We start from the raw sequence: 10,232 nt of genomic DNA on the forward strand, positions 1-10,232 counted from the left end.
CAATGGTGGGACATTGACCCAAAAAATCACTAGCCCAAGGGCGAAGCTGCTGAGAATAGGGGTGCCCTGGAAAGGCTCTCAGTGGAGCTTGGAAAAAGCTGTTCTCAGAGTATTTCTAAGAATGTTATCTGTGTGTGTGGTTACTAAGTATGTATAAGTATCAGTGTCTCTAGCTGAATCTGTCCTAGAGCAGAACTTGACACTTAGGACGCAAAAATGTTAGTTTCCTTCTCTTCTCCCCTCCCCCAATGGAGAGGTAAATCAAACCACAGAAAGATGATCTGCAGGCCACCCCTTTCCCTGCCTTTATGGGCACCTGGGTTGGCACCCACTGCCAAAGTAATGGGAATCACAGCTGGACATCAACATTATTGGCTAGTCACTGCTCAGAAGTCGCTGTAGGGGGTGGGGTCCCCTGCTGGGAAATGGGAGTCCTGAACTTAGATTTATATCCAGAGTCTGATCCTATTTGTAGTGATGAAATCGGCCAATATTTGCTTGGTCCTGGGAGACAGTTCATTCCCAGTAGGGTTGGAGGCAGGGGGTGGAGCAGCTGCCATCTCTATATAAGGCATTCAAACCGGGTACCTGGAGCTGTCCTGTGCCCTCCCAGCTCAGCATGGCTAGGGTATTGGGAGCACCACTTGCACTGGGACTGGTGGGCCTGTGCTGCTCACTGGCCGTGGCCCACCCTCTTCTGTGAGTGTACTGGAACTAGGGCCAGAAAACTGGGGTGTGGGGGAGGGTGGGGGAGGGTGGGCCAGGGCCTGTTTTCAGACCTGGGAAAGGTTTGGAATCAGGAGCTAAGGGAGTGGGATTGGCCCCAAAGGACTCAGATAGCTATCTGTCTTCTCTCTAGGGCTGGTACCCCCAGGAAGGGGGCCGAAGGTGGCAATGGGACTACTCTGGACCCAGACGTGATTGGTAAGACTCCAACCCCTGAGTCCGTTGGCCTGACTGGCCTGTGCATTTTATCATCGGGCTGGTCTTTTACTCTGCCATTTCCCACCCCTCACTCCAGAGCGCTGCTCAGATGGCTGGGGCATTGATGCTGCCACCCTGGACGACGATGGGACCATGCTGTTTTTTAAAGGTAGGAGGAGCTGGGGTTGGGGGATATGGGGTCTCAGGTGTGGTCTCCTTCACAGAGGGGATCTCCAACTAGGAATTATCTGAAGTATCACTCACAGCTTCTCTGTAACTATCTCTGTAGGTCAAAGATTTGCTATGGTTCACTGAATGAGTATTGATTTTTCAGGGGAGTCTGTGTGGAAGGGTTATGCATGGACCCGAGAGTTGATCACAGAGAGGTGGAAGGATTTCATCGGCCCTGTGGATGCTGCATTCCGCCTTGGTCATGACAGAGTCTTCCTGATCAAGGTACTGCTGGGTCAGGGTCAGGGTTGGGCCGGGAAGGGCTGGATTGTCTACTAGAGACCCTTCTGCAAGTGGCCTTGGCATAGAGCCCATGCCAATATGTACCAGGTTTCCTCTTTCTGTGCTTTCCTTTCCCCACAATGCTCAGGCTAAGGGAGTATGTGTGGGGCTGGAGGAGGGGGGCACACAGGCACCATACTCAGTGGCTGGCTGTTCTTCAGTCCCAACCTTGGTTTTTTACCTCTTTGCTACACCTAGGCTATGGGCCATTCTTTCCTTCTTGACATTTTGTTTCCTTGGCTTCCATGACTCTGCATTTGGATCCAGCTAATATGGCTGCACAGGTTTTTCACAATACAATGGCACCTGGTTGAGGGGCAAGTGAGTCACATGCCCTGGCCCAGGCCATGTCTGCTTGGAGGAAGGGTATTTTCTCCTAACTCGTTCAAAGGCACTGTATGGTTGGGGCAGCCCAGACTATGAGCTTTGTTTTCTGTCCGGCCTCTTTTCCAGCTCCTCTCAGGCTTCTCATCCTCAGCCAGAGTCTGAGTGTCCCTTAGGGGTCTGCCCTAGCCCCTCACTACACCCCCCAAGTGACCCCAAACAGCCATGGCTCTGAGGACTGTCTAAGCTGTTGACTCCAGATGTGGATTTCTCTCTTGAGCTCCACACATCTCTATTTCCAAACAGATCTCCCTAATGTAGATGCTCCACAGGCACTTCAAATTCAGCACCCTCCAAACATAATTTTTCATCTTCCTCATTAACCAATTCCCCCTTCTGTGTTCCCTGTTTCAGTAAATGGCACCATTACATGCTTGGTCATGGCCAGCCACGAACATGATCTGGTGCTTGATTATCTTTCCAGGCTTAGCTTGTCCCAGGGGACGAGGTGCCAGCCAACTGAGGTGCCAGCCAACGGAGACTACTGGAGTTCTCTGAGCATAATAAGCCTCCTTGACCGCACTGTATCCATGCTGCTCCCTCTGCTGGTAGCACTCTTTCTCACTTGTCCACCTGGAAAACTCCTGCTCATTTTCCAACTCTTGGCTAAGATGATTCTTCCTCTGTGAAACCTGCTGGGACCTCTCTAGGCAGACTTAGGCATTCCCCTTCTGTTCCCAAGCACTTCACACTTTCTATCAGTCACAGTAGTTGCAGGGCTAGGAGGTGTGGATCCTTTCTGCCTTTGTACAGTGAACGCCTTGAAGGCAGAAGCAGGGTCTTGATTCCTTTCCTTCTAGTGCTTAGCACAGTATCTGGCATATAGTGAGAAAGAGCAACTGTTTCTTGAATGAGTATATAAATAAATGAAAAAAATCAATGTATGAATGGATGGATGACTGCAGGCTATTTATGGATATCTGGTGGTATTGCAGAGGTGTGTATCACAGGAGTGTCTGAGGTGCATAAACAGATATGTGTATATGTTATGGCAATAATGCCTGGGTTTGCACCATAAAACTGAAAGTGTGTATTTGTGCAAGGGGACAACGTATTATTATCCATAAATGGACTGAAATGGGGGGGGGGCCTGCAGGAAGATATTGCGTAAGTGTAACAAATCAAAGATGTTGTATGAAGGCAGAGTGACAGAATTTGGGGTAGCACAGCTTAAAAGAGAGTGCTTTTGTATGCAGGGGGACAAAATCTGGGTGTACCCTCCTGATAAGGAGAAAGCAAATCCAAAGTTGCTCAAAGATGAATTTCCTGGAATCCCTTCCCCCGTGGATGCAGCTGTGGAATGTCACCGTGGAGAGTGCCCAAATGAGGGTATCCTTTTCTTTCAAGGTCAGTGAAGGCTGGAGTCCAAGAGGCTGGGTGCTAGGGGCTGGTAGTGATGGTGGTGGTGGGGCCAACAGTGATTGTGGCAGTGGTAGTGATGGTGATGGTGAATTCCTAAGGAAGGGAAGAAATAGAGAAGCCAGTTATGACTCAGAGTTCATGTAGGGGGAAGAGAAGGTGACTGGAAGCCATTCTGAGGACAGTAACTGAGTATAATTTTGCTAAAAGTACCTCATTGTCCCTTCGGACAAATCTACACCCCTTAACCTGGCATACAAGGCCCTCCTTGACAAAGCCCATGGGTCCAGTCTCATCTCACATTGTCTCTTTTTTTTTTTTTTATTTTTATTTATTTATTTATTTATTTTTTATTGACTTTGTAATAATATTACATTAAAAATATATATGTGAGGTCCCATTCAACCCCACCCCCCACCCCCCCTCACCCCCCCAACAACACTCGTTCCCATCATCATGACACATCCATTGGATTTGGTAAGTACATCTTTGGGCACCTCTGCACCTCATAGACAATGGTCCACATCATGGCCCATACTCTCCTCTATTCCATCTAGTGGGCCCTGTGAGGATTTACAATGTCCGGTGATTACCTCTGAAGCACCATCCAGGGCAGCTCCATGTCCCAAATACGCCCCCACCTCTCATCTCTTCCTGCCTTTCCCCATACCCATCAGCCACCATGTCCACTTTTCCCAATCCAATGCCACCTCTTCTATGTGGACACTGGATTGGTTGTGTCCATTGCACCTCTATGTCAAGAGGAGGCTCAGATTCCACATGGATGCTGGCTGCCATCCTCCCATTTTCAGTTGTAATCACTCTAGGCTCCATGGTGTGGTGATTGTCCTTCTTCAACTCCATCTTAGCTGAGTGTGGTAAGTCCAATAAATCAGATTGTAGGTCTCACATTGTCTCTTGACCTTGACTACTAAGCTCCAGAAGCTTTGTACTATTTCCTGTACATAAAACTTACCTCAGGCTTCAGGCTCTTCCCTCTCTCTGGAGTTGCATCCCCTCATCCCCCTTGTATACATTGTGACTCCTTTGCTTTAGATCTCAGATTAAATATCACCTTCTCTGGGACATTTTCCCTACCCTTGCTGAGTTGGTCATATGCACTTTGCTGCTGTGTTTTGCTGTATTGTCACTCCCTCAGCTGTCTCCATGCTGGACTGTGAGCTCTATATAATCAGGACCATATCTGGCCCATCCTGAGCCCAGGTCCAGCACAAGAATGGGCATAACCTGGCCTCACTGAGTGTTTGTTGATTGATTGGACCAAGGTAACCGCAAGTGGTTCTGGGACATGGCTACGGGAACCACAAAGGAGCGTTCCTGGCCTGCCGTTGGGAACTGCTCCTCTGCCCTGCGATGGCTCGGCCGCCACTACTGCTTCCTGCAAAACCAGTTCCTGCGTTTCAACCCCATCACGGGGGAGGTGCCTCCCCAGTACCCTCGAGATGTCCGAGACTACTTCATGTCCTGCCCTGGCAGAGGTGAGAAAGTACGAGTCCCTGGGACCCAGTGGAATTCACCCATCACCCCTGACCTGTGAATCCCATGTGCTCCAGCACCCATCTTAACTCCATGTTATAACACCATGGCCCTAACCCTAGCTCCATTTCTATCCTGGCTCTTCCCTATCATCCTCATATGGAAGGCCATTCACCCACTAACTCCAGCCATCTCTCTGTTAGACCTCTCACTGACCTCTGGCCTCCCTCTGTGTTCCCCTCATTTATTTCTATTCCCAGGTCATGCCCCTGGACACAGGAATAGGACCAGCCATAGAAATGGTACACACCACGGCCATGGGTATATAGATGTGCGCTGTGGTCCAGATGTAGTCTTGTCTGCACTGGTAGCTGACAACCATGGTGCCACCTATGCCTTCACTGGTGAGACATGCCCCAGATTCCCCTTCTCTGCCCTCCATACCCCGCTCTTCCACTTGTGTCTCCCATCCCTAACCTATTTCACCCTTCTTCATCATTATTTCCCTTATCTTGCCCTGTCTGTTCCCCATCCTTAGCATGCCTGCTCAAACCTCTCATCTCCTCTGCTGCTTTTCTCAACATGTCTCTCATTGCCCAAGTCTCTAACTTCATCCATCTATCTACCTCTCAGCACCATTTAAGACTATTTCTTTGCCCTCTTTGGACCACTCTCTGTTCTTGTACCTTTTCATATCCTCCTTGCTCCATGTCCTGCAGGTCCTCTAGCTCTCCTTGAAGTTATCCTCAGGAGCTCCATCTTTTCCCAGTTCCTACATCCAGACTCTGAGTATAGCATTATCCAGGAATGAGGTATTCCCATTGCTGAAAATCTGCCAGGAAGTACCCTAGCCCCTTTCGGAGGGGTTTTCACCAACCCCAGGAGTTTCCCCCTCTGAGTGGTCAATAGAGACACCCCTTCCCTGACGTGCGATATCATAGGTAATAGTCATCTAATGATATCTACAGATATCTTAGGGTTAGTTAGGCAGGTAATAATTACTCCACAATTAAGAACATTTGTATTTGGCAAGATGGAAGTCACTGGTAGCCTTGACAAGAACAATTTCAATGGAGGAGAGAAACAGAAGTATAATTGGAGTGGTTGAGGAACAAAGAGACTAGACAATTTCTTTAAAAATTTGTTATGAGAAGGAGAGAAGAAAAATGGGGTGCTGGCCTGGCCGCTCCCACAATCTCTTGTCACCTTACAGTGTTAGAGAACACAGCCAGACTAAGAACAATCAGTGGGTGCTTCCCCTTTAATTTCTTGCCATAATATCTCATTATCTATGACCCCTGTTCTGTCTGCAGACACCTGAGAAGTATAGAGACCCTCATCAAACCCTGAGTGTTGGCATTACCTGGCAACTTGATCACTTTTCTCCATGTTTGCCTTAACTCCAGTTCCAACTGGTTCACAATGCCCAACATGGCTTCTCAAGTCCTGTTCTACTTCTCTTTCCAAAATGACCTCTTCCTTCTTGGTCCCTAGGTGCATTCTCTCCTCTCTTTCCTGACTCATTCCCTGCCTTTGTCACTAGCCTTTTCATTACCTGGGCTTTTAACATCAGCACTAGAACTACCCCTGGTACCCCACAGAGTCCTACTACTGGCGTCTGGACACCAGCAAGGATGGGTGGCATAGATGGCCCATTGCTCATCAGTGGCCCCAAGGCCCTTCCATAGTAGATGCTGCCTTTTCCTGGGAGGACAAGTTCTATCTGGTCCAGGTGAGTGTTGGAAGAGAGGCCTTAGGTGGAGGCTGGGGTAAAAATATTCAAATCTATGTTGATTCTAACATCCTTTGTCCTCCAGGGCACCAAGGTGTATGTCTTCCTGACAAAGGGAGGTTATACCCTAGCAAGTGGTTATCCAAAGAGGCTGGAGAAGGAATTTGGGAGCCCTAATGGGATTAGCCTTGAGTCTGTGGATGCAGCCTTTAGCTGTCCTGGATCTTCTCGGCTCCACATCATGGCAGGTGAGGGACTTCTGGGTGTTAAAGAGTGGCTTGTTCTGTTGACTCTCCATGGGACATGTCCTTCTCAGGGCATGAGAAGGGCTAGGTTAGGATTACTATGACATGGAAGCCATGTTACATTTGATACCTTCCTCCTAGGACGGCAGCTGTGGTGGCTTGACCTGAAGTCAGGAGCTCAGGCCACATGGACAGAGCTTTCTTGGCCCCATAAGAAGGTTGATGGAGCCCTGTGTGTGGAAAAGTCCCTTGGCCCCAACCCATGTTCCACCAATGGTCCCAGCTTGTACCTCATCCACGGCCCTGATTTGTACTGCTATGGAGATGTGGACAAACTGAAGACAGCAAAGACCCTTCCCCAGGCCCAGAGAGTAACCAGCCTCCTGGGCTGCAATCATGGAGGGGGCTCCTGAAGTGAGTCTGGCTCAGCCCCCACCTTCCCAGTTTTCTTATAATAAAGTCATAGTGCATCTTGTATACTTCTTTATTGGAATTGAGAGGTTAGCAACTCGTCTTTTGAGGATCTCAAGCTCAAATGAGGCTGTTAGAAGCAAAGGCTGGGAGGGCTAAGGGACAAATTTCATTCCTGTACAGATGATTCCTACTTTCAGATCATAAACTGTAGTCTCCCAGACAATCTACATGTAGTGGGGAAATAGGACCAGAATAGGAAGAACTACTGAGTTTACACAGCAAGTAAGATTCCTACTTGCTCATAACTGACCACAGCTTGGCATCAGGGACACAGGATCTGGGGCATCTACACATGAGCAGTGTGAATTGGCTCAGAGTTGCCATTTGAGGGGTTCCTATTTGGGCACCCTCAAATTGTGGTTCTGGGTGGTTCAGATAGCACCATGTGGGAAAAAGAGGCTTTGGTCCTGTGCTAGTCAGGGGTCCTCCAAAGAAACCTAGCCAACAGGCTGTATATATGTAAATATGATGGGATTTAATGTTAGAAGTGTCTCCCGTGACCATGGGGATTGGAAAGTGTGAACTGCACAGTAGGCAAAAAAGTTGGGAAGTCAAAGGTGATGATGAATTCCCCAGGAGAAGCTGACTGGCTGAAGTAGAGATAGAAATTCTGCTTTCTGACTGCTGAAATTGTCAGTTCTCCCTTTAAGGCCTTTGACTGACTGGATGAGACTTCTTTCATTGCTGAAGGCAGTCTCCTCTATTGATTGTAGAACATCACCCAGAGCTGCAATCAACTGATTTAAATCTATGAAATACCCTCACCTTAATAGGCCAGTGCTTGCTGGACTAAACAACTGGACACCTAGCCAAACTGACACATGAAATTAACCATCACGGTATCCCCATAGGTGGAATGAGGCTGAGGGTGGGGAAACTGAGCAAAATGCTAGCTGTGTGTTAGAGAAACTTGGAGAGAGGAAAGGGGACAAGAGGAGAGATTCTCAGGTACCTGGCACCATGAAACACATTTCCAGGATCCAACCCTTAGGGGGAATCCAGCTGGAGCCTCAGAAGCCCTGTTGGCAGAGAGGATCTGACCCACCCCTCAGTCTCCTGCGTATCTGCATCATCTAGGCCGGCAAAGTTTGCCTTGGTTAAGGTTACAGTGCTTGGTTCTTACCTGGTCATAAAGTGACCAAGGCTTTAGGCTCCAAACTGGCTGACAACCATGTGACTGGGTATTGGGGGCGGACTACAGGCAGCTGGGTCTCAAGCGAGACCCTTTCCCTTCTTCCTACCTTCCCACCCCAGCAGGGCCACTTGAAGTGGGAAGATTGGGTCAGGAAAGGCTTTATATGTAACATAATATTTGAGCTGAATTTTAAAAGATGAGTAGAATTTATGCTACTCCTTCAGCAAATATATATCAGCTGCTGTGGCAGTTTGAGATTATTTATGAATCCCCCAAAAAAGATAAAGAATGGGTTTGTAAATTAATCTATTCCTCTGAGTGTGATACCCTTTGATTGTGTTAAATTCAAAGGATTTAAATTTAAATTGGTAAAATAAATTTAGGGCTTTTGATTCGACCATGTGAGTAGGTGTGACTCAGGTTGAGTTCCCATCCCCTTGGTGGGCCTATATAAATGGACACTTAACCAAGGAGACACATAGGAAGAGAGATCTCTGTCATATTTGATCCTGGGACCCTGGGGAGAGATGAACCATTTGCCTGATAGTTTGCAGCTGAGAAAGCCTGGAGAGAAATAAACCCTATGCCAGAGACAGGTATAGGAAGCCCTGAGAGACAAGCCCTATGCCAGCCTACAGCTGAGATTGGAAGAAGCCTTAAGAGAAGAGGAAGGCTGAGTGAGCTCTCGCAGAGATCAGCAACCATCTTGCTTCAACACATGGCAACAGACTTTGGTGAGAAAATACCTCTTACGGTACCTTGAGTCAGACTCTTTAGGGCCTTGTAACTGTAAGCTTTTACCCAAATAAGTACCCCTTATAAAAGCCAGCAGATTTCTGGTACTTCACGTCAGCACCTCTTTGAACTGACTAATACATATATCTAACTTCCTTAGGAACTGCCAAACCGTCCTCCACCGTGGTTGTACTGTTCTATATTCCCACCAACCATGAATTAGTGCTCCTATCTCTCCTTATCCTCTCCAACACTTGTAGTTCTCTGTCTTTTTACACTAGTGTACAGAAATATTACTGATTTTTGCATGTTGCTCTTGTATCTTGTCACTTTGTGGAACTCATTTATTAGCTTAAGTAGCTTTGTCATAGACATTTCAGAATTTTCTAAATATATTATGTCATCCATGAAGAGTGAGAGTTTTACTTCCTCCTTTTCTATTTGCATGCGCTTTATGATTATTTTTTCTTGTCCAATTGCTCTAGCTAGAACTTTTATCGCAATATTGTATAACAGTGGTGACAGTGGGCATCCTTGTCTTGTTCCCAATCTTAGAGGGAAAGATTTCAACCTTTCCCCATTGAGTACTTTGTTGCCTGAGTTTTTTATATATGCCCTTGATTGTATTGGGAAATTTTCTTTCTTTTCCTATCTTTTGATATGTTTTTATCAAGAAAGGATGCTGGATTTTGTCAAATGCCTTTTCTGTATCAATCAATATGATTATATGTTTTTTTTCCCTTCAATTTGTTGATGTGGTGTATTACGTTAATTGATTTTCTTATGTTGAACCACCCTTGCATACCAGGAATAAATCTCACTAGGTCATGGTGTGTAATTTTTTTAATATTCTGTTGGATTTGATCTGCAAGTATTTTGTTAAGAATTTTTGCCTCTATGTTCTTGTAGTATCTTTATCTGGCTTTGGTAGTAGGATGATGTTTGTTTCATAAAATGTATTGGGTAATTTTACTTCCTCTTCAATTTTCTGGAAGTGTTTAAACAGGATTGGTGTTACCTCTTCTAGAAATTCTTGGCAGAATTCACCTGTGAAGCCACATAGTCTTGGACTTTTCTTTGAGATTTTTTGATGACTGATTCAATTTCTTAGCTTGTGATTGATTGGTTGAACTCCTGTATTTCTTGTGGGGTCAATGTAGGTTGTTCATTTCTAGGATTTGTCCATTTCATCTAGGTTGTCTAGTTTGTTGGCATAGTTTCTCATAATATCCTC

The 10,232-nt window shown here is 46.6% G+C and overlaps 1 protein-coding gene across 1 annotated transcript; it reads left to right on the forward strand.

The window, feature by feature from the left end:
- Positions 1-543: 543 nt before the first annotated feature.
- On the forward strand, positions 544-7,129 carry HPX (hemopexin). Its single transcript, XM_058305815.2, has 10 exons — positions 544-699; positions 860-924; positions 1,022-1,093; positions 1,259-1,380; positions 3,018-3,168; positions 4,467-4,679; positions 4,938-5,081; positions 6,279-6,409; positions 6,495-6,657; positions 6,796-7,129. The coding sequence occupies exons 1-10, from the start codon at positions 620-622 to the stop codon at positions 7,065-7,067; spliced, it is 1,413 nt and encodes a 470-aa protein (XP_058161798.1). The 5' UTR covers positions 544-619; the 3' UTR covers positions 7,068-7,129.
- Positions 7,130-10,232: the final 3,103 nt, after the last annotated feature.

This window comes from Dasypus novemcinctus, chromosome 10, assembly GCF_030445035.2.
Source record: "Dasypus novemcinctus isolate mDasNov1 chromosome 10, mDasNov1.1.hap2, whole genome shotgun sequence".
In the NCBI taxonomy this organism is placed as follows: Eukaryota; Metazoa; Chordata; class Mammalia; order Cingulata; family Dasypodidae; genus Dasypus; species Dasypus novemcinctus.

What these genes read in the sequence shown, in the direction of transcription:
- HPX (XM_058305815.2), top strand. Translation starts at nt 620, where the DNA reads ATGGCTAGGGTATTGGGAGCACCACTTGCACTGGGACTGGTGGGCCTG. An exon ending in GGGTATCCTTTTCTTTCAAG is followed by an intron (nt 3,169 to 4,466) that starts GTCAGTGAAGGC and finishes GATTGGACCAAG; the next exon opens with GTAACCGCAAGTGGTTCTGG. An exon ending in CATGTCCTGCCCTGGCAGAG is followed by an intron (nt 4,680 to 4,937) that starts GTGAGAAAGTAC and finishes TTCTATTCCCAG; the next exon opens with GTCATGCCCCTGGACACAGG.